The sequence below is a fragment of the Gobio gobio genome (genome assembly GCF_949357685.1).
Source record: "Gobio gobio genome assembly, chromosome: 10".
In the NCBI taxonomy this organism is placed as follows: domain Eukaryota; kingdom Metazoa; phylum Chordata; class Actinopteri; order Cypriniformes; family Gobionidae; genus Gobio; species Gobio gobio.
In genome coordinates, this window is record NC_137116.1 from 28,976,482 (window position 1) to 29,002,136 (window position 25,655).

The window sequence follows — 25,655 nt, forward strand, 5'->3', positions numbered from 1 at the left end:
ATGTTATGTTTGAATATGCAAATGAGACATTATCTAATTAAATATTAATTTAATTTGCAACAATTTCTAGAACAAAAATCTGAACATTGGATGAAGTCCGGTTCAAAGGTGCCTTGTTTCATTTTTTTTGACACAGAGTTTTTTTTTTTTATCTCTCTCTTTATCACTCAGAAAATAGTGTCAACAGCAAGAAGAAGAAAAAAATGTCACCATTTTTTTTCCCTTTATGAATAAAATCAGGCAAATTATATATAAACAAGTCCCCTCTGTAAAAAACCTTCAGAATATAGACAGGAATAAAACTGTAAAACTGTGGTTTATGTAAGTGCTGCGAAGTGGAGATTTCTGGCTCAGTGCAGGAGAAAAACACATTTTGAGAAAATGGCCTTTAAAGATGTACTGTAATTAGACGTAAATAGATAAAGTGCTATAAAAGATACACTTAAAAGTGGATTTTGGATGTTTTCTTTCCACTAATCTGAAGGGGGGACAAAAACACTTTATGAAAAGCCAAAAAGCCCCAAATCTCAAAATTGACAGACAGTGTTTATGCCTGTAATGTCTCGCCTTCATTATTTAAAGTTGAAATAAAGTGCAATAAGTCAACCAAGTGTATAAAATGAAAGTACTGTGCAAGGACGCCACACAGCCTTAAGTTAAAGACTTTGAGTTATTCATTTAATTGAATATTTTTTAATTATACTACCATTCAAAAGTTTGGAGTCATTGTTTAAGAGAAATAAAGCATTTATTCAGCAAAGATGCATTAAATTGATCAAAAGTAAAAGTACATTTATAATGTTAAAAGATTTCTATTTCAAACAAATGCTCTTTTCTATTCAGAGAATCCTGAAAAAGGGTAGTTTTGACAAAAATATTAAGCAAATATTATCAACATTGATAATAAGAAATGTTTCTAGAGCATCAAATCAGCATATTAGAATGATTTCTGAAGGATCATGCGACTCTGAAGACACTGAAAATTCAGCTTTGCCATCACAGGAAAAAATTACATATTACATATTAAAATAAAATTATTTTAAAATGTAATATCTTAAAACATTTACAGTTTTACTGCAGCCTTGGTGAGCTGAAGACTTCTTTCAAAAACATAAAAATCTTACTGAACACAAATGTTTGAACAGTAATGTACATAAATACGGTCATGTTTTTATGTAAATATAATTTGAAAGCCAAAAACGTAACCTGTTTGAGTTCTAAAGCATGACATTTCAAGTAATGTTTAATTATCATCACACTGAGAATTAATGAAAAATGAAACTGAATTAAATAATTAGATATAATAAGAAGGAGTTAATTAAAATGATTTAATCACTTGTCAGTAACTGTGCTTGTTTGAATAGAAACCCTTATAATTCACACACTAAAATGGCATTTGATAAAATAAAAACACTTTAATAGCAAAAATTGACCAGCATCAGGCAGCACAGTCAGATTTTAGCCAAAGCACACTAATGCACTCAATGCTGCCGGCTTGACACATAATATATCATAATAACATCACCAGGGGCTTTCTTAATCATTTGGATTGGTTGTTTATATGTGTGTACGAGTGTGTTTTCAGAGAGAGAAACTGTGTTGAGCAGGCAGCAGTAGCAGAAACCTCATTAATGTTTCAGAGACCCTGGGGCAGATCAGCTGCATATTAACTAGGTCAGTGTTACACAACGACTGGACCCCCACTCCTCTCTCTCTCTCTCTCTCTCTCTCTCTCTCTCTCTCTCTCTCTCTCTCTCTCTCTCTCTCTCTCTCTCTCTCTCTCTCTCTCTCTCTCTCTCTCTCTCTCTCTCTCTCTCACTCTCACTCTCTCTCTCTCTCTCTCTCTCTCTCTCACTCTCTCTCTCTCTCTCTCACTCTCTCACTCTCTCACTCTCTCTCTCTCTCTCTCTCTCTCTCTCTCTCTCTCTCTCTGCTGCCATGGAGATGCCAGCATCATTCTTCTGCCTGCATCCTTCACAACCATGACAACCGTGGAACTGGGGTGCTGATGCTTTTAAAGTGAAAGGCTTAGATGTTTTCCAGAAGGGGGAAGAATGCATGAAAGATCTGGTTTCTAAGCAACTGAAGTTGTGCAGATACAAAAATCCTTACTTGTCTTGCATCATACTTTACTTACTTAGGCTACTTAAACCAAAACCACACAGCACTAGGCTATATGTTTTCGATATATAGTAATTAGGGATTTGGGAAAAGTAAATTCCAGTTGTTTAAAGTCGGCATATAACGGAAGATAGACTTTTCTGCCCTATTGTGACATACACCCAAATGAAAACGCTTCTCGATCAAGAACAAATGTAGGGCTGGACTTGATTTGGTTAATTGGGAATTGATTGGATGGTTGTGGTTTGCTATTGCTATTGCTATTGCTGTGATGTCATGTGAGTGACAGGCTGCCCCGCCCTCGCCCCAGTAAACGCATCATCAGAGAAGAGATGTCATTGCAAGAGGGAGGGGAACTTATTATGTTTAAAGATTGTGAGGGCACATGCATTTAAAAAAAATAATGATGTGCACATATAAATAATTTATAATAAATACTGCAATATTCGCTGGACTGAACAGCCTTACTTGAGTGTTGATATAACAACCCAACAACATCATACACTCGGCGCAATGCGACTCGAGGCACGATGCAAGTGTTTTTTGCTAGTTCCAGCCTGACGCAGTTATCATTTTCACGTCCAGCACCACATTTTTTAAATAGCAAATGCACTCGCGCCCATCTGTTCGCCCATGGGCCAGACGTGCTGGTCTGAAAACGAGGTGTGTTCAGGTGCATTGTTGGCGAGCCCGATCTCACGAAAATGCGTATAAATAATACGAGTGTGCAATCTCGTGGAATGTATACGCCAAAATGAGTTTTGCCGTGCATATGGTACGCCGTTTTCCGCGTGCATGTGATACGCACTTTATGGCGTATTATACGTACGAACCCCCCACCCCCTACCCTCACCCTACCCAAAAGCGTGTCATATATACGGCATAAAGTGCGTATCATATGCACGCGAAAAGCTGCGTAGCATATGCACGCCAAAACTCATTTTTGAGTTTACATTCCACGAGATTGCACACTCGTACTATTGATATGCATTGTCATGAGATCGTGTTGTGTTGGCACGTTGCTATTTTGAGGTCAACTGAAAACGACTGTGCCATTGACCAACAAAAACCTGGTCTAAAGTCAATAGGGCAGTATTCTTTATTTTTGTTATTTTTTATGGTAATTATGTAATGTAATGTAACTATTGTTTTAACAGGGTACTAAATAATCACAAAAGGGCACGTTGGTAATATGTGCCTATAGGCGGGTACACAACATGTGTACACACAGCACACAAACATTTTTAAATAGTAAGTTTTTACATTTTGAATCAGTAAGTCTCATGCGATATGTCAGTAGGCATGTATGTTCATGGATTTGTAGTATACTAAGTATGAAATAAATGTATTTAATCATTTTTGTATAGGTTTTTTCACTAGGGTAAACTTTAACCATATTTCAAAGACAATAGAAGTAATTATTAAATTAAAGATGAACTTATGTCTTAAGTGGATCAAAAGGCACTCTGAAGTTCAGATAATTGCATTTAATGCAAATTTTAAATATTTCATTTAATTGTAGCTAATTAAAAGTATGCAAAAACATTACATTAAGTTCACACTTGAGTATATTCTTTTTAAAAGTATGCTTAAGTGTATTACTTTTTCACAAGTGTAAGGATGTCATTATTATACGGTATAAGGATGTTTTGATATAAGTGAAATTAAGTGCTAATAATGGTGTACAACTGACAATTTACCTCCCATGCTACTTAAATGTTGCATCAACAAAGTCAGATGCACACAAAAACACACAGTTGGCCAGGGGTATAAAGCATGCAGTGTATGCACATTACAAATCAAGTCATGAAATACATATCTTCTGATGCAGAACTGCAATCACTAAGATTACAATAATCATACACATTCTCTCCTCTGGAAAAAAAATGGCATACAATTTGTGTACAACACACATGCAGTTTTTAAATGTGTAGATGCACCTTAACTCAATCTCTTTTAAGAACAAAAAAACAGTTTTCATTTGGCCACTAGGATATGCTATAATAATTCATAATATTCAATGGATTCATATTGGCTATTATAATTTCCCTCAGGAGCTCTTGAGGTATGAACACAGGCTACAGACAAAAACTGTAGCCTTCCAAGTACAGTATAATTAGAGTTATTATTAGAAGCTTCATTGCAAAGACCACAAAACATCAAATCTTTATTGCTGACTTAAAATATGGTGGTCTACCTGAACAATGACTGACTTGTTATAGCTATCAATGCTTTCTCCAGCGTGACAATATATGAGAGTGAATGCTTGGAGGGTTTTTGAGAAGGTATATAACAAATCATACATTTTGACCTTCATAATGCGTGGCTGAAATAGCATCTGATATGCTGCAGTCCAAAACTGATATTATTTGAGCAGCTAAAAATATTCTCAAATAGCCAAAAGAAAAACTGTATTTGTACTTAAAGGAATGTCCAAATTTAAACGTAATCCTTATTATGGAATCCTGGTTACAGGCTCTAAAAGCCCATTACTTTACGGCGTCATCCCAAAACAAAGCCGGGACCACAAAAATCTGCTCCCTGCAGAGAATGTCATTTAATTAGGCTCAAACTGGCAATACTCAGCATGTCTTATTGTAATGTAAACCTTATAAACAATTAAAGCACAGAACAAATATGCCAACTGGAAACGGATACATCCTGAAGGCTTTGAGTGAGAGAAGCGATATGGGATTGAGCTAATCTGCCTGCTTGTCTGTTTTGTTTACTTTTGTTTACTAAATTTAAAATGAGCTAAATCTGATAAAAACTCTGCCTTTTGGGATATCTGGGAACATTCTGAAAGGTAAAAATGATACTTTTTTTAATCTAAAAGAGTTGAGGAATAGAGTTCAACTAGTGTGTGCTGATTATAATTTGCTTTCTATAAAAACAAAAGAACTGTCAAAAGTTTTTATGTTCATGTTTCTGTTTTAAATGGACAATGGACATAATTGTTAAAGAAAAGCACTGTAGGGAAAATGTATTCATAAATTAAGGCTTACATTTGAAATGAAAACAACAGGGAGAAATCGAAGTTGTATGAAAATTGTTAAGACAACACCAACACTCAAATTTTTTTAAGAATGTAATTTCATACTTTTGTAGTTTGAGCAGATACGCTATGTATAGTAAGTTTGGGGTCAGTACGATTTTTATTTAACCCTCTGGTGCTCTTCGGTCATTTCTTACCGGAAAATTTTCTGTTTTGAAATGTTAAAAATCACTGCTTCATCGGAATGATATGAAACTTGGTGCCTTTTCTAGCATTAGGTATGTAAACACACAAAAAAATTGGGGTCATGATTCGAGCATACTAATTGGTCATACAAAAAAAAAGTAGCGTTCATTGTCTTCGGTCATAAATGACCGACCACAGGAAATGAATGGGAAATCGGCAAAAACACAAAAATTCTCCGAATATTTGCGTGTACAATCTACAAATCGGCCACGATGCTGAAAAAAAGTACACAGCAGTAAAGGGACACTCTAAAACATCAAGAGTGTGATATTGACACATCCACTCACGCACACATGCACACTTATACACACACACACCTATGAAAAACTGAACCTATGAACCACATTTGGAATTGTAAAAAATCACAGCTTCATCAGAATGATATGAAACTTGGTGACTTGGTGACGAATCATGCCCAAAAATTGAGGGCATGATTCGAGCTTGCTAAGTGGTCGTAAAAAAAATACTCTCACTTGTGCTCTTCGGTCAAAAATGACACCATGAAATGAATGGGAAATCTGCAAAAACACAAATTCACAAAAAAAGTCTATATTTCTAACCACAACAAAAAAATCTAAAACTTTATAATAAATAGTCTTTGAGATTTTTTAAATATATATTCAAATCCATCAAAAAAAAAATCATTAAATGTGTTCAAAACAGAACTAGGGAATTCTCAAGCCTCTCCATAGAGACCTCTAGTGATTACACCCATGGTTGCATGATTTCTTAAATAATTCCAAAAGAGGGCGCTAATCTTTTCTTCCCTATTGTGACATACATCTAATTATTTTGAAGGCCTAGTCTCTATTTTAACCTGAAATACTGCAATAATAAAAAATTAAAAAATGGCAATGGCAAAAATAGACCATAATTATTGCATAAATATTAAAAAATACCATCAAATATCATTACAAATATTTGTAATGTATTAATAATAATTAATAAGCATGGACGCTCAAATGTGTGACCATCTTTGATGTGACATTACCATATCTGAAGCTAAATTAAATCTCTCTAAACTTGGGTAAACTATACACATTAAATATTGTCACTATAAACCAATACATGTGGTTGCATTTTTGAATGTCCATATATTGTGACACAATATATTGTTAAACCCCTACAGTACAGACATTTATAATGTTACAAAATATTTCTTTTTCGAATAAATGCTGTTCTTTCTGTTAATCAAACAGTACTAAAAAAAAAAAATGATCACGGTTTCCACAAAAATATCAAGCAAGCAGCACAACTGTTTTCAACATAATAAGAAGAAATGTTTTTTGACATATTATAAAGATTTCTGTAAGACAGGAGTAATGGTGATAATTCAGCCACCAAAGGAATAAAATACATTCAAATAGAACAGTTATTTTGAATTGTAATTATATTTCACAGAATTACAGTTGTATTTTTGCTCATATAAATGCAGCCTTGGTAAGCATAAGAGATTCTTTCCAAAAAAAAACTTCCATAGCAAGACGCATAAACATGTAATTTTCCCAGAATGCCTCTCACCTGTCACAGCTTGAGCCATCCGCACCGAAGGAGTCACACGCGCAGGGCAGGCAGCCGATGGTGCCGTTGGTGAAGTGATCTTCCTCACACTCTTCACACTGCAGCCCAGTGTAACCCGGCATACAGTCACACTGACCCGTCTCACGGTCACACTCATCAGGGTCCGACACTCCTTCACCACTGCAGTTACACACCAGCTCTTCAGAGGAGACAGACAAAAGATTCCTTATTCATTTTTGACAACCAAAGAGGGGCATTATAATATTGTTAATATTATTATAATCTAAATATATCAGTTTACAACAGCAAATAAAAATAAATAAATGCAAGGGTTAGATCAGGGGTCTGTTCTTCGTACGTGGATTACTCAGGTAGCTGGATTTGATTGTTGACGATTAGGCATGATCTTGGATTGTTTGGTTGTCTGGCTATCTCCAGACCAAGCTCAATTTAAGATTGAACATTGGTCTGGGGAGTCTGCTATGTATTTTCTACTGCACAAGAGGCATAATAAACAAGCATAAATTAAAGGACTTGTACGCAATTGGATAGTCCTTCAACCAATCAGACCACAAGAGGCGTGATCAACAGGCAACGACCCATCGCTTCTCTATCCGTCATCGTGTCAAACCCTCCAATAGCGCGGCAGGTGGATAAGCCAGTCTGTGATTGGTTACCGCAAAAGTGTAACAGAAGCAGTAGAAATGAACGTACAGGTTTCCAGACTGAGTTGCAGGGCGAAATCAAATCGGGGTTGATTTGAGCTGCAGAAGACGAACTCACAAGAGTTCATTACTGAACCAGGGGCAATAATAATAATATAATTAAATAATACATATTAAATAATAATAATATAATAAATCTATTTGAAAATAATATTATAATGTTGTGTATAATACTTTAGACACAGCCACTTTGATTGAAAGAATTTTGTGATGGAATAATTACTTAATAATATTATTGGAGTCTTACACACATGTTGTACAGTTAATCATTCATTCATGCATTCATTTGAGTGATGACGGATATTATGGGAGTGGCTTGATGCAGCACAAGAGATGCAGATAACTTGATCTTGACCCTTAAGAAACTTTAATACTGTCACGTAACAAATCTGCTTAAAATTAAATTAAAAATTAAATGAATTGCTAAATACAACATTGAAATAAAAATGTAAAGGGTGTACAAATACTATAAAACCGTGAATATAAATAATGTTTTTTTTATTAAATAGTGCACATTTAATTTATCTATTAAAACTTTTATGTTGGTTTGGACCATAGACCGTAAAAAAATATGGACGACTTCATTCTCTTCCGCTGAAGTAATTGAAGCCTCCGGAGGTCCGAATATGGCGCTGATACCTTGCGCAGATTTGGGATTGAGTCTGTGCAGCAGTGATCTCGGGACCAGAATCTGCGCGGTTGAGAGCAGGAAGTAGAGGCGTGATATCAAAAGTCCGCCCACATTCTCACAGATGCAGAACAATTCATTATGTCGGTGTGAAATAAACAGTTATGGAAATGTAGAGATTAAAGCTAAAGCTCCAATCCCGAAAAAAGTTAGTGCCTCAGAGAAGCCGTCAATCTCAGCTGTCAATCATGACGACACATGCCCCGTTTTTATAGCATCAAATAACTAACTAAAACTAAACTTATTAAAAAAAACGAACACTTGAAATGAAATCATCGTGATAAAAAATGCTTACAGTGACAGAAACCAACTTTGGGAAAAAATAATGTGAAGTGTAATTTGATAGTTTGCCTCGCATCTACTAGAAAACACGGAGGGGCGGGGCTTATGAGCTATACTGGGACCAACCACCTGGGGGCGATCGAGGCGTGGAGGCTTCAGTTTCTGAGAGGAGTGCTAGAGGCCTGGTTTGGACATTTGCTGTTTCTTTATAAGGTCCAAATTTGTGTTTTTTTTTTGTTTTTTTTTGTTTTTTTTTATTTGTCAAATTCTTTGCAAGGTGGCTTTTTTAATTATATGACGTCATTACGTTGCTGTCTTGCGCCAGCCGATCGCTGCATTGCTGATCGTAGTTTCGAGTATCGATACATCTGCCCTCTTCAGTGAGCACAGGAACGTGCAGTAGTCTCAGATAACTTAATCAAGATATTTCCAATCCGCAAATTCGTTTGAAGAACCAAATTAGCCAGAGATCAGTTATCACGATTAAAAGATCTGGGATCTGTCAAATCCTCTCAGATGTATTAAGCGAGGTACGAAGTACGAAGTAGCTCCATACGAAAACAATTGTTACTTTTTTTTTTGCAGTGTAGGTTTAACAAAGCGAAATCTTTCCAAGTGCCCCCTTAGGATACACACAACTCTGGTTTAAAAACTGCAACTACTGAGGAATATCATGAGAAACCATGAGAAACTGTCACCCGCAGAGCGTTCAAACATAAAGCCCTGTTAATGCGGCACTCCTGCTCGGTAGTAAATTTCTCCTTCAAGTTCAAGTCTGCTACGCATCACTCTACTCCGTCTTGCCGATCTCTGCCAGCTATAATAAATGACTCCCTCCAGCCTGATTCTTTGACACCTCATTAAGTTGATATTAGACTGAGAGAGAGCAGATCTTTAGTATGGAGGAGAGGCTGTACAACCACAGAGGAAGAACACAACATCTAAAGGCAAATCAGCAACATTATATTCCAGCTTGGCAGCAAATTCCAGCTCAAGGGAACAAGCGAAGCTCGTGTAATTGCAAATCTATACCAACTGCAATTAAATCGAAGAGGATTTTCCAGCAGCGTTGCTGTAATATTTAAACATTGATCTGAATTCAGTCTGGAAGCTATTTGTCTCAGCATTATTAAGTTGACGAGCAACATCTGTATGTCGAGTCCAGCTGCGATTAGGCTTAGAATGAAATATAGTTGGTTGTATATTCTTATCACTACTGGAGACAGTTGAGAAAGCCTGATTTTCCCTCATGAACGCCACAGCTCTGTCTTGAGTATGTGCTAACTTGCTACAGATTCTGTTTGCTCATGATCAAATGTGCTTGATCTCCAAAAGCAAGTGGGCTGCATTTATAAAAATTTAAATCTGAAAGAGCGTATTTGAATCCATCTTTCATGTAATACATGTTTTTATTCATCAGCCTTTGTTCATCCGCGTGTACCCGAAGCGACCTCTTATCCCTTAGAGATAACGGCTTATTCCCTTTGGTGGTCATTTAGTTCAGGGGACAGATATCAAAGCCAGGCGAGGTGTTAAAGGAACAGTTAATCCAAAAATGTAAATTCTGCCATCATTTATTCCCCGCCATGTTGTTCCAAACCCTTCAATGGAACTCAAAATGAGAATTTTACTTGTCCACTATTTACATGCAATTAGTTCCCATGAGTACAAAGGCTTCAAGCTTCAAAAATGAAGCAAAATCACCATAAAAACATCACAAAAGGTGTCCATGCAACTCACGCACTATATTTCAAGTGTTCTGGGGCTATTCAAGAGCTTTGTGAGGAACAGACTGAATTTAAGGTGTTACTTAATGAAAATCCATTGAACTATAACCAGATCATTAGCCCCTTTCACACAGTAATCCAAGTAAATTACTGTAAAATTACCAGAATGACTTTATAAGACACAAATATGCTGTTCACACAAGCAATGACGTTCTGGTTTTTAGGCTGCAAGATATAGAGCAACAGTCAAAGATGTCCATCTATAAATATATCCATATTTACATTATCAGCTATCACACCATCTCCATAAGAACTTTATGATTGGCACAAAGCACTCTTCTTACGTCAGCATGTTCTGACTTTGTACGTGCTCATACCAGTAATCTTCATTCTTTGTTCACACAGCATCATACCGGTAATTTACTGGTATAATGTTAGCCTCCAACTTCTCATATGGGTAAATTGGCATATGGGTAAAGTTCACACTGCACGACTATCTGGGGTAGCATTCAGTTATTGCTGTGTTTACACTGCACGATGGATCGGCGACAGGAGGTTTCACATTGCATGATTTTACAATAGAAAGAATCGCCGACAACTCTGTTTCACAACCAAACATACGCAAGAAGTGATAAGGAAATAACACAAGATCACGTGTGAGACCAGACTTCTTGCACGAGAAAAAATGGTAGCCCGCAGGAAGCTTGCGATCCGAATTGTCTGTGCAAAATGTTTGTGCTTTGTTTCTGTTTGATAAAATTGTAAAGCCTATGTGTATGCTATATTCTGGCCTATAACTCCCTATACTTTCTGCTGCCCTGTATCTTGCTCTCTCATTGGCTGTAGGTCATCGCTTATGTAATTTTCACAGCAGGATTTTCAATCTCACGGGCATCTGTGACGCATTCTCTCAGATTGCGTATTTGACAAAGCACACTGCGTGATTGTCACTCGCGCGAAGGAGCACTGATTTGCCTCCGATTTCAGCCATTTGTTGGCGACTGTGCAAAATCTGTCTGCGAGTGAAAATCTGGGCTAAATTCGTGCAGAGTGAACTCTGCATTACTGGGGTTTTTTTTAGTTTTTTTTAGTTCCTGTTCACACAGGATCTCTTAATGGTAATTTACCAGTAAAGACTGTATGTGTGAAACATAGACAGTAAAAGAAATGGACACAGCGACCCCATAGACTTCAACGGAGAAAAGTGAAGTCAATTAGAAGCACTCACTTCCTGATGGCTGAGCGTACTGCGCAGCCTCAGACTGAGCTTGATGACGTGGATGTGACGTGAGAAATCTGTCTGAGAGTTGTAAGTCTTCTAGTAGTTGTGCAAAGTGAAATCTGAATCACAGAATCTTGCAGAGACGAAGAGCGTGAGCAGGAGCAAATGTTGGTAAGTATTCGGATTAATTATCTTGTCATTTTACATAGTATTTATTTATTTTAATAAATTGCCTCATAGACAAGTAAAAGATTGCCTGCGTGCTTCTCCTGTCTATACGGTACGTTCTCTACTGTGCGACAGAGAGTCGCGTGGTTATGACGCTATCGTTAGCATATTTTTACAAAAACGGATCCTACGGGGCGATAGTGTAAGATACAAGATAATGGACCCTTTTATACATTGTCGTGTTTCTTTATAAATAAACAATGGACAAATGGAGTCTTTAAACGCCTCAGATGTAAAGTTATTCACTGTCAAAGTGACGCCAAAATGAATGCTAACAGCAGGTGATGGCTTGGTTAGCAATGGCTGCCCCTATGGAAGGTACGCTTTCCGGGTGCTGGATTACCCCCTTGGAGTGAAAGGGGCTAGTGAACTCAAGAATCAGATCAGTCTGATTGATGAGCGAATCAACTGATTCATTAAAAAGATCCATGAACATTCCACAAAAGAAAGAAAAGTCACATGGTTTTAGAACGACATGCTGTTTCAAACAATACTTTTCTTTCTTTTGTAAATAATGACTTTTTTTAACATGTAATAAGTACATTTTGTTTGTTTGTTCGTTTGTTTTTTGAAAGAAATTAAAACCTTTAATCAGCAAGGATGGATGCATGAAATTGAACAAGTGTCAGAAAAGAAAAAAAAATTCCATTTGAAATAAGTGGTTCTATATTTGTGAATTGTGAAAAAAAAGCTTTCCACAAAAACATTAAGCAGCACAAGTGTTTTCAACATTGATAATAATAATGCATGTTTCTTGAGCATAAAATCAGCATATTAGAATGCTTTCTGAAGGATCATGTGACACTGAAGACTCGAGTAATGATTTGCCACCACATCAGCTTTGCCACCACAAGAATAAATTATATTGGTTACACTTTATTTTAAGGTGTCATTGTTACAGTGTAATTATTTATTTAAGAACTGAGTAATATTCAGTAACTACTTGTACTTACTATAGGGTTAGGGTAGGATTAGGGTTTGGTTTAGGGTTAGTTGCATGTAATTATGCATAATTTACTGTTATTAATATAGTAAAGTACATGTAGCATATGTAACAAGAACACTGTAAAATAAAGTGTTACCATTATATAAAAAAATATATTAAAATACAAAACAGTTATTTTAAATAGTAATAATATTTCACAATATTGTCGTTTTACTCTAATTTTTTGATCAACTAAATATATCTTTGGTGAGTATACAAGACTTCTTTCAAAAGCATAAAAAAAATCGGTAACACTATTTTACAGTGTCCTTGTTACATATGTTACATGAACTTTACCATATTAATAACAGTAAATTATGTTCATTAAATTAAATGCAACTAACCCTCAACCAAACCCTAATAGTAAGTACATTTTGTAAATTAATATTACTTAGTATTTAAATATAACCGAAAAATCGTACTGTCCCCAGACTTTTGAACGGTTGTGTACATATAACAACACAATAATCAATTCACTCAGATGCATCTATTAAAGAACAAGTCAATGTAATATTACCAATAATATTAACAATGGCATGTTCATCGTGCAGTTTAATGCATATGACTGAAGATTAATTCAGATCAATGAACTCCATTAAGAGCCAGACATCTTTCTGTGAATCTCTCTCATGCCTTCATTCCCAAGATCCCATTTTACCAGATTTACTGCAGTAGGTCACCCAGCGGGGCACCTGCCGAAAGGGAAAAAAATCATTTGTATGCGCCGACAGACACACCTTCCAACACACAGAGCTGTGGAGTGTGTAAGTAAACACCTTCTGCTCCTGAGGGGGGCTGTGGAGGGTGCGGATAAGAAGCTTACAGATCCCAGTCTGACAGATTATACATACATCCATGTAAATGAGGCTGCCGACCAGACCCATCGCTTCATGACAATATTATGAAAATATTAAATATGACAGTGCGATTACAACTGAGCCATCTGAGAGGATGATCCTTTGATGTGAGATAAATGCGATGCGTCTTAATTGACCTCAGACGTGACATAATGAACCAACATGAACTTGTTTACTGTGAAGAAGGGTGCAGTTGTATATTAAGGGGTCGTTCGATGTTAGATATGATGCTAACAGACAAGATGGACACTGCGTGTCAGAAAACAAAAGAAGGAACACATGACAAAGGTGTCTCGGTGTGAAAGAGTCAGAACAAACGTATTCTTCTGTCCATTAGTTCAAGCGGAAATGGCACTCATCCCACTCCGACACAGACTCGAGTCGAGTCGAGTGAAGGGGGTAAAGAGAGTTCACTGGGCCATCTAATGCACAGCTGCTAGCATGTAGGTCAAACTCGCTCACCTCTAAAATCATACTCATCATAAAGGATTTATCCGTTTCCATTAGGATATTTCAGATGCCCCTCTAGCTAAAGTCCTATACATAAGAGGAAAGCTCTGACTGCAAATGCAACTGGATTAGTTACTTTTAAAGGGTTGTGCAACATTCAGAGGTGAATCACCTTTGTTGATGAATTCCTTTTAAATTCAAATGGAATAAAATGAAAGGTAATTGCATCTTGTTGTAGTTTTAAATAATAATAATAGTTTCATCTTTCTGTATGAACTACCCATCCATCATACACAAAACAGAGTATTTCCAGATTCATTTAATTTAAACATTTAATTTACATGCAGTAAATGTGTTATTATTGATAAAATAAAACTATTTTAAAAACTCATTATTTATTTATTTTAATTTCAATACAGATGAAATGTAAATACTAGATAGAAAACATAAACTTAAATGAAAATGAAAAAACTAAAATAAATAAATGAAAATTAGAAATGTTTCCCTGGCAACTAACTGAAATTAAATTAGCTTAAGTTGATGTTTTTTTTTTTTTATTGACAAAAGCAAATAACAAAATTTACTAAAACTTAATTTTAAAAATGAAAATGAAAACTAAATATAAAAGCCAATATTACAATCTTAATATTTTATTAGATATTAGTTATCACAACTTAAAATGTTGTGTTTTTGTTGTGCCGACTCATAAAACAAGTTGATTAAACGTAAAATATTAAGGCAGCATGAACACTTACTATTTAAGTAAATACAGCACATTATTAGATTTCCTAATGCTAAATTTTAAATTGTGAAAACTAATTGCAGCAGCATTCTTTACACATTATATACACAATACACAAAAACATGGAGTAATGGTGTATTATATACACAAAACATATGGAGTTTTTACAGAAATAGATGATATATTATATATATGGAAATACTCCATATGTTTTGTGTATGATAACGGGTAGTTCATACTGAAAAATGAAATGATAATGCTGTGTGATTTAAATGTCTTATAAGTTAATTTAAATACATTACTTTTATACACCATCAGGATCTTTGATTTATTTTATTATTATTTTTTTGACCACTTTGTTGTTGTGTTGGACTAATGAAATCTTTGAATGTCAATTCAATAAATTCTTCTTTCTCTCAATTTAATAATAATTTTAAAAAATCCAGTCAATTCAAAATTTTAACTCATGAATGGAAAAAGAGTCAATTCTTAAATTCTGAATTTGCCCAACCTAGTCTCTTCACAAAAGAAATGCCTTCTGGACATTTTTGGATACCTACAGATGCCCGTTGTACTGACGTGAAAGATTTCAATCTAAATGGATGTTAGTGTCCACTCTCGATTTCTAGCCCACTTTTTCGGGCCCTGCAGAGGTTTTGTTATGTGAAGCACTCCCCTAGCACTTCCTGTGTCCTAATAATGGCAGGCTTAGACAGACTATGCTTTTGTGGACATTGTCTCCTGATTATAACCTCACCATCAGGAACAATAGCTGTGGCATGTCTAATCACAATGACAGGGCAGACAAGGGTCAAACATCTGTGGTACATGTTGCCTGTTTTTACTCATCTGGAAATGATAATAATAATAAAATCTGTTAGTATTTTATTTTTCATTTGGTTTGGTATCATTTCTTGCATTTTGTTTGGGAACGTGGTTGAAGCTTATAGTGCAAGAAAGCAAATTTAGCCAAAATGTTCCTATTCAGAAACCTTTGTGATCCAGCTGCTTTTCATTGTCCCTCTGTTATTCTTTTGAAAGTGAGTATACGTTTCTAAATGTGCAAACATCTAAGCCTGTGTAGTGTAAAATCACTGGGGGTCAATGACCCTTTTGTCAGTGCACTGGTGGTAACTGTCAGTTTAGTTGTCTTGGGGATTTAGCATTATTATGGAAAAGTAGGCCAAGTCTATAGATATTTCCATATGAACAATTGGTGCACCCAAACGACCATGTAAATGCAAGATTGATGTAGACCTCAGTCTCATTAATAGTGTGACCTGGTTCTTTTACACATACACACAATGGATAATCTGCAGTCCTTCTTTCCTATAACAGCGACTAGCAACATAGTAATGAAGCCATTCTAATTAGAGTGTTAACAAACCCAGCTGGAAAAACTGGCTGATATACTGAAAATACTGGCTGTTGTCCTTTAACTGATGTAGCCCACAGCTCCTGAATCGCTTCATACTGAAGGGTTAAAGCCAGGACTGACAGACAACTAGCTAGTTGGGACAAATGCCCCGCAGTTCAATCAATAAAGAGCCTGTATGGGCACATTATAATATGATTTGCCATAGTGCATCAATGGATAGGCCCATTGGACATCATAAGAGCCTATTACATAATAATGATATGTTATAAAATAAAGGTCAAGTTGTATTGAAATCAATGCATTCGGATGGATGGATGGATGGATGGATGGATGGATGGATGGATGGATGGATGGATGGATGGATGGATGGATAGATAGATAGATAGATAGATAGATAGATAGATAGATAGATAGATAGATAGATAGATAGATAGATAGATAGATAGATAGATAGATAGATAGATAGATAGATAGATAGATAGATAGATAGATAGATAGATAGATGGATCCTCCAGATAGATAGATAGATAGATAGATTAGATAGATAGATAGATAGATAGATAGATAGATAGATAGATAGATAGATAGATAGATAGATAGATAGATAGATAGATAGATAGATAGATAGATAGATAGATGGATGGATGGATGGATGGATGGATGGATGGATGGATGGATGGATGGATGGATGGATGGATGGATGGATGGATGGACGGACGGACGCAGACAGACAGACAGACAGACAGGTAGATAGATAGATAGATAGATAGATAGATAGATAGATAGATAGATAGATAGATAGATAGATAGATAGATAGATAGATAGATAGATAGATAGATAGATAGATAGATAGATAGATAGAGGGAGGGAGGGAGGGAGGGATGGATGGGTCCTCCAGTAGAGTGAGGTGAACGTGCTATCGATTCCTCATCAATATATCATGCTGCATGGCTATGACTGCTAATGAAGTGATTTCTGAGAGGCAGACGGCGGACTGCAGGAATGATGCGTTGGTACAGTACAAGATTATGAAGCAGAAGGCAGAAAGACCTGATGTTCGCACAGATTAGATATAGCTACTAAATGACACGTACTTATTCAATAATATTATCATCGTAATAGCATTTCTTATGTCATAAACGTGATTTCTAAATGTTAGCATTCAATTATTTCGTTATCCATTTGAACTCACCTTGAGAAGTGTCAGAGGTTGTGCTAAAATCGGGCACGGTGCCTGATCTGTCTGCTTTATTATCAGAGAGCTGCGTTTCTTTCATCTGCGTTTCAACAGAGCTGAGCTTCCTCCGATCAAATGCGGCCATGTAGCTGGGATTAGACAGGGACGGGGTGGTGGTGGGCTCCGTTGTTGGTGGTTTAATGGTGGCTGCTGGTGCGGCGACATTTATCGGTTTTCTGGCGGACGCGATCGTGGGCGCTGGTGTTAATGCGACAATACCGAGCCGGTACCCTGGGAAGTCGTTCGCACTCGTATTTGGATGCTCTTCTGCGATTGCACGAGATTTCCTTAGTACTAACGGCAGCGCATCGTAGGAATGAACCGCCTCGGATAACCCCATGCACATAAACACGATGAATGGGAAAGCCGGAGATGTAAACATCATTAAGGCAAGCCACCACATAATAATAATCTCAACGCTCCATGAAAACCTCCTCGAGACGGACTTCGCAATGCCCCCGTCCTCCAATTTCCATCGGGTTATTCCAAACCAGGTGGTTTCCAAGCCGCCCCGATGTAGCCTACTCCACCATATCCGAGAGAGACCCCCTTTTTTCTCAATGGCTCTGAACCGACTGCAAGGTGTTTGATCCGCACCGACCTGTAGTAGGAGCGAAGCGCTTTAGAGTGGCACACGTACTGTCCAATCAGAACGCAGGATGAGATAACCGCTGTAGTGAGGTGTGTAGTTTTTCTCCGCGCTTTATAGACGGTGAGGCGTCTGATTGGTTCAAATCAGGCGCATCAAAACCTCGCTGGCTGGCTCGTGCAGTCAGGCGATCATTAAAATATTTTCGGTTTATAGCCTATTGTTGAATGAGACGCGGATAAAAATAAGAAACACGTTTCAAAATATTTAAGAACTTTCAAAACAACATTATCATGTAATTCTACTTCATTCTGCGTCCGCGAGAGCAATTATATTCATGTTTTTTTACCATTAAGGTTGTTTAAAGGGATTATAATTTATTTACACCACATTGAACGACTATTTTTAGTAATTTCATTCTTTTCTATTTTGCTATCATTTTATATAATTAATTCTATTTTATTTATGTATTTATGTATTTATGTATGGGGTATTTTGAGCTCTGGTGGATTTCATGCAGTATCAGTTGCCAAGCTCTGTCAGGTTATGATCATCAGCAGCTCCATCTTCTGGTTGTGCAAAAGAATTAGGGACAACGCTGTGGTTACGCTTCTCCATCCAGCCATACCAGCAAGATGGAGAAGTGTAATAATTGTTCTATTGGATTGTAATGCCAGAATTCCGAACAGAGTTTTAAAACAGAGCCTCCTTTACGCCTCACCCACATTCCTGCTGTTTTGAGACCTCATCAAGGTGAAGGCCAACATCCATATGGACATCTCATGCATGTGTTGACAAACACCTGGGGCTTAGGCAGTGAGCTGTGACATTGTACAGGTGGAGACACGGAATAGAATAGAATAGAATAGAATACAATAGAATAGAATACAATAGAATACAATAGAATAGAATAGAATAGAATAGAATATATCTTTATTGTCATTGTCATTAAAACAACGAAAATACACAATAGAATACATATAAGACAGTAATATATACAATAGTTTGTGCAAAAAACATTATAGTGCTGTAACAATATATACTATATACTATAAGCATAAATATGACAATATATGGAGAGATACATCTATATGATATATAACAACACATTTTGATATTTAAACAAAATAATAAAAAATTGGACATCCTGTTCAAAAGTTTTCAATTTTTCCTCAGTGTAGGGTTGTGCGATATTGACAAAAAAAGGATATCTCAATATTTTCTGGGATTTTATCGATAACGATAATTAGACGATAATTTGGTGAGTGTTATTGTGCTGGTACCTTGACAGGTTTAGGACTGCCATGGTCAGCTGACTCCTAAAGTTTATGATATTCTTCATATTCTGTGTGGTGTTCAGTTCACAGCACAAACATACCTTTATAAATGTATTATAATAAATGTTAATAATAATAAGACACAATAGGGCTGTTACCAATTAAAAATAAATAAGTATCAACACAATTCATCTTTGCAGTGCAGAGGAAACACATGAAGCTGCACCTGAAGTGGCGTTTATATAATTTAGACTGTTTAATGCAGCTCAGAGATGACAAATTAATAACCTGCAGTTATGCATAAATAATGTTTTGATGTTTTAAAATGATTTTAAACATGAAAAGACACTTTGACTGTGAAATTAAAATCGCCAGTAGGTGGCAGCAAGTCACTGTTTATGAGTGAGTCATTGGGATTCAACCGATTCTTTCAAACGAATTCATCTATTGTAGTTATTGAATCATTGATTCAATAAATCCAATATACATGTATTATTGAATTGACTGAGGGACACAATAATAGGGCTTTTCAAAGTAGTGATTCTCAACAAAAAAAAAAAGCATTAAGCATTTCTGTCCTTGATTGAAACAACTTTTATTTGTTTTGAAAATATTTAAAACTGAAAGGTTTTTTTTTATTGCGGGACAGGTTGTGATTATTATAATAAAACACTTAAAATAGTCCCAAAACGGCAATGTAAATTATGCACAATGTTACTGAAACGCCAGCTGAAGCACTGTGCTATTTCTCAGAATACTCATGTGTAACTGACATGCAAATGATATATGATGGCCAAAACACTCCACATGATTACACAACCCATATGAGAATCATCTTAAAGGACATGGTGCAGACTAGCTGTGTCAAAAAAAACTTTAGCCCTATAGAGATCTTGAATGACTTCTTTAAAAATAAATAAATACATTATTTGTTCTTATTTGTGTATTTTATTATCTTTCCATCTTTTGTTTATTATTGTAATTTGAGGTTTGTTTGAAATGCTGTTATCAGTGTTTGGATGAAGAGTCATCTGAATTCATTCAATTCACATTACTGGCTGGTCTTTTCATGCATTTTATATTCAAGAAATGTATATATTCAAAATATTTTCCCCTATTCCATATGTGGAATGTTTTATGTAGAATGTAATAAACTCATGTTCAGATTTATATTTTGTAAGAAACTAAATAGTAAGCTATCATAACAAAGCTATAACAGCAGGGATCTTCATTGGGGTTTTTGTGAAAAAAATTAAATTTAACAAAAATATAATAGTAACTAAAAAAACTAGTTAATTCATTTTTAATTGTTCCTTCCAACATCAGTGTTAGCCTAAGTAATTAAAATGAAAAGTAATTAAAAAAAATAATTTAAATGTAAAGTACAATCAATCATTATTATTTTAATATCTTATGTAATATTTTAAACAAAGTGTAAATACATTATTGTGTGATTATATGTTTTAATAATATTATCTAAGTAAGCAATGCTAGTATACTGTGAACCTTGCGTTCACATCCAATTAACTGGCTACATAAAATCTTTCCATACATTTTATATAAAAAATTTGTTTTTGATAATTCCCCATACATTCCACATGTGTTCAGATTTATATTTTGTAAAACTAAATAGAAAGCTATCATAATAAAGCGATTTAATAAAAGCAGGGATCTATGGGGGTTTTGTGGGAAAAAAATGAAAGTATGCATTTAACAAAAATATAATATCAACAGAAAAAACTAGCAAATTAATATTTAATTGTTCCTTACAACATCAAAGTGTTAATTCAAATGTAATATACAATCAATAAGTATTATTTTAACATCGTATATTTTAAACAAAGTGTAAATATATTAATGTGCCATTATGTTTTAACAAGATTATGCGTCTAATTTATCAATGCTACTGCTGTGAACGCTGAAGTGAACCTTGCGAGTATGAGGTATGACAGCTTTCATGTTTGACATGAAATCACGCGAACCTGTAGCCACGCCTCCTTCATGTGGTCGTCCAATCAGCGTTGAGCACAATTGCCAAGTTGTTCCTGGAACGTCATCAGAATTCTGATGACTGAAGATTACGTGGAGAAGTTAGTTAGCCAGCTGCTAACCCCCGACAAAAACAGCACACACAGATGTAACGCCTGGAGAAATATTTGCGTTAAACGTGCTTTTCCATTACAATAAACACCAGTTATTTCAGGGTTTATGGAGTTTTTACGGTAGGTTCACGCTTGTCTATTTCTTGGGTTAGTAAGGAAGATGCACGACAGCTAACATCAGCTAGCTCTTGTTTACAATTTATCTCATATTACTCCGCTTTACGTTTATTATTTGACAGTTTTGTTTAGATGTTATAATGCACTGTCAGCGTGTGGTGGAGAAACGGTTTTGGCATCAAGCCTACGTGTCATAATCAAACCTGACACTGGTTAGCTTACTACAGTGTAGCATATCAAGCAATTTCAATAATGAGTCTTTTTGGTCATGTAGTCTATTATAAAACATTGACACGCATCAAAATTTGGTTTTATGAGTTGATATTTCTGTTAACTCTACTGTATTGCCGATGTCTTGCGTGAAAACATTGCATCTGCTTTAAATAATTCTTAAGTATTAATACAAGTGTAGTACTATTTTGATATGACACTTCCACTAACTATACAAACAGGAGTACCCTCAATATACACAGGCACAGATGTATACTAGACAGTGTTGTATACTAAGCAATTCACTCTTGGGATGCAGGTTTCTCATTTTATTCAGAAAAGTATCTGCTGGTTAAAAGCCTTATTTGATTGTATTCCTGTGACCACTAGACCAAGTGAATTTCTTCTTGCTAAAGTAATTCTAGTGTTGTGATTGTCTCCACAGAGTCAAAGCAGCAGAGAGTAATCCCAGAATGAGATCTGCGCATGCCGTGGATATAACCCGTTCTGCATTACGAAGACCCTAAAGCATCATTCAAACCACTGCTTCACACACACGCCTATAGGCTACATCAACACTACGGAGATGTTTGCAAAGTTGAAGAAGAAGCTGGCAGAGGAGGCCGCCACTGCCCCTCGTACAGGGCGCATCCCTCGCTCCATGAGCAAAGAGTCCATCACTTCTGTGGGCGCAGATTCAGGCGATGACTTTGTGAGTAGATCTTTGTCTTTATACTTTTGTGTAACTGTCTCAGTTCTTTGTTTACATTGTACTGTACATACAGTAAATATACAGTAAAGTTTTATCCTTTTACTGAATTATATAAAATACAGTAAAAGTGTTTTTTTGCGAAATATTATTATAATTCCACATAAGTTTCTATTTAATTGATTCTAAAATGTAATTTATTCCTGTGATGGCAAAGCTGAATTTTCAATATCACTACTCCAGTCTTCAGTGTCACATTATCTCCCAAAAATCATTCTGATATGCTGATATATTCTTATCGATGTTTAAAATAGTTGTGCTGTTTATTTTTATTGTGAAAACTGGTGCTTTTTTTAGGATACTTTAATGAATAGAAAGTTCGAAAGAACAGCATTTATTTGAAATAGAAATCTGTTGAAACATTAAATGTCTTTATTGTAATTTTTGATCAATTGAATGCATCCCATTTGAATGAAAGTGTATATATATATATATATATATATATATATATATATATATATATATATATATATATATATATATATATGTATATATGTATATATGTATGTATATGTATAAAACTTACTGACCCAAAACTTATGAAGGGTATATTCTTGGCTTATTCTGATTTGTCAAATAGAAGTAAACATCCATTAACCTAACGCTACAGTATGTTTCTCTTAGGCTTGTCTGAATGACGGTATTTAAAAAAAAAAAATTCTAATCCAAAACCTTCCAAGTGTACTTCCAAGTCTAGAAAAGTACCAGCTGACACATTCTGATTGGTGGACATAGTAAATACCTAAATATTTCCTTTTGCAAAAGCAGAAGGGCCCTAGTAAAACAGTGTGATAGTTATTCCTCTTTCAAATGACTGGCTTATCTACAGTATCCATTCTAGAGAAAGTCATTTGACCGTGTACTGGCTGTGTTTACACAGTGCAGTGCTCCACCTGAGTAATCTGCTAGTATGTCTAAGGCCCTGTTTACACCTGGTGCGTTTTGGTCGATCGGATCACAAGTAGACGAGGGAGACACACCTGGTATTTTAATCCGGATCTTTTGTCCACTTTTTATTCACTTCTGTCCTGATTTCTTCGAGGGGACCAGATGAGCGTCTGCACTACGAAAGCAATCCGGTCAAATGCGTTTTCGACTACTTCTGGAAGTGGTTGAAAGTGGACAAGCTTAAAACCTTTTAGACCCCATTTACACCTGTGTTTAGCGTCGTCCACTTGTGATCAGATTGACCAAAACGCATCTTAAAGGAGAACTTTAAAATAAAAATTACCCCATTATTTACTTGCCCTCAAGCCATCCTAGGTGTATATTCCTTTTTTCTTTCTGATGAACACAATCAGAGTTATATTAACAAATGGACTGATGCTTCCAAGCTTTATAAAAGCAGTCCATTGAGTTTGAAGCTCGAAAAAGCACATCTATCCATAATAAATGTACTCCACATAGCTCCAGGGGGTTAATAAAGGCCTTCTGAAGTAAATCTATGGGGTTTTGTAAGAAAAATATCCGTATTTAAAACTTTATAAAGTAAAATATCTAGCTTCCACCAGACCGTCTTCCGTATATTCAACTTACGAAGAAAGTGTAGTGCCTCTCGCATTTCAAAATGCTTGCCCTACGTTCTAGTGATATGTCGTGCCAGTTAAGTTTTTTCTTAAGTTGAATACAGAAGGCAGTCTGCCGGAAGCTAGATATTGCTTCAGAAGGCCTTTATTAACCCCCCGGAGCCGTGTGGAGTATGTTTATTATGGATGGATGTGCTTTTTTGAGCCTCAAACTCAATAGACTGTCACTGCCATTATAAAGCGAAGGAAGCGTCAGGATATTTATTAATATAACTCAGATTGTGTTCATCAGAAAGAAGAAAGTCATATACACCTAGGATGGCTTGAGGGTGAATAAATCATGGGATAATTTTCATTTTAAAGTGAACTTTTAATACCAGGTGTAAAAAGGGTCTAAGGTTATTACTAAAGGGCTATGCTATGCTGCTTGGGAAACCAGTGATATTTTAGAAAATGCTAAATAATATCACATGCTTTGACAAACCCGTGTAACCTGACACTCTTGTCCTCTAGCAATTAATGGCAACACACTCAGGGTTAGGTTCAGGTTGTCTTTCGCCCTAAATAATTAAAGCCTTCAGGCTTGATGGAGACTGACAGTATCAGTAACCGGTCTAAATCAAAGGCAGCCTTATTGGTGTTTTATCAAGAGAAACCGAAGGGTTTGGACCCCAAGAACAATGCGTTTTAATTATTGAAGTAAAACCTAAATGATTCTGCATGTGTGCAGTTTAACTTTTGGGTATTTCCTTCTAATATAAATAAACATTATTTTCTCCCTTTTGCATTTTATAGTTCGTATGAAGGATGTGCATTTATTGGTAATTTCTCAGATAATATTGTTTTGTGTTTTTCTAAATAATTGTCAAATTTGTATATTTAATTGTTCGTGCTCATCCACTGTTTTTACATTTAGATGATCTTTGCTGTCATCTCACGCTCAGAGTTAATATTTAAAACACTCTTAATGTAACCTTTAGCAAATCTCAAAATAAATATCCATTTTTCTTACTGTACATTATTTTATTTTTTTTTGCTGCCTAGCCTACATTCACTTACATTTTAAAACTGTTGATTTTATTTTAAGTGTGTATGATTTAATTTTTACACAATAGTATAGAATTTTAATATTAGTCATTTATCAGTTATCGGCCATAAAAAAACGCTATAAATAATATATAACTGATAATCAGTATTAAATGGTAATTGATGTATTCCTATTTTTTTCGATGGTGCTTTTAGGATGATGTGTCTTCATCTGTATCTTTCGCTTTCAGGCGTCCGATGGCAGCAGCTCCAGAGATGACGTCTCTTCTCAGATTCAGCGCAGAAACGATCAGATTCGAAAGCTGGAGGCCAAACTCTCAGGTATCGCCAACACAATACATTGAAACTCATGTAAACTCATCAAGAGAAAGAGACTGAAAGAGGGGAAAAATACATATAAAAAAAAAATAGGCCACTCTGACGAAATCAGTGAGAAAAGGAAAAACGAGATGCAGGCTGTTATTTGTACACCCTTCTCATTTGCCGCTCTTATGTGATGAATTTCAGTCAGTACCATTTGCCACAATGTAAATGTATAAAGCACATAGCATTTGATTTGACACATTCATCGCAGAGCAAACCAGGCATGAATGCAAATGACTCCACTGTAACG

General features: G+C 35.7%; 2 protein-coding genes across 2 annotated transcripts in view; one reads left to right on the forward strand and one right to left on the reverse strand.

Annotated features, from left to right (window-relative positions):
- The window catches only part of LOC307132207 (multiple epidermal growth factor-like domains protein 9), a 52,640-nt gene extending 34,606 nt beyond the window's left edge, over positions 1-18,034 (reverse strand). Inside the window, exons 1-2 of the mRNA XM_079826379.1 lie at positions 17,361-18,034; positions 6,884-7,082 (exon numbers count right to left, since the gene is read on the reverse strand). Coding sequence (XP_079682505.1) covers positions 6,884-7,082; positions 17,361-17,808 — 647 coding nt within the window. The 5' untranslated portion in view covers positions 17,809-18,034. The remainder of the gene's footprint in view (positions 1-6,883; positions 7,083-17,360) is intronic.
- Positions 18,035-21,329: 3,295 nt separating this feature from the next.
- The window catches only part of golga1 (golgin A1), a 31,248-nt gene continuing 26,922 nt past the window's right edge, over positions 21,330-25,655 (forward strand). The window contains exons 1-3 of the mRNA XM_079827021.1: positions 21,330-21,493; positions 22,146-22,412; positions 25,273-25,363. Of these exons, the coding sequence (XP_079683147.1) occupies positions 22,287-22,412; positions 25,273-25,363 (217 nt within the window). The 5' untranslated portion in view covers positions 21,330-21,493; positions 22,146-22,286. The remainder of the gene's footprint in view (positions 21,494-22,145; positions 22,413-25,272; positions 25,364-25,655) is intronic.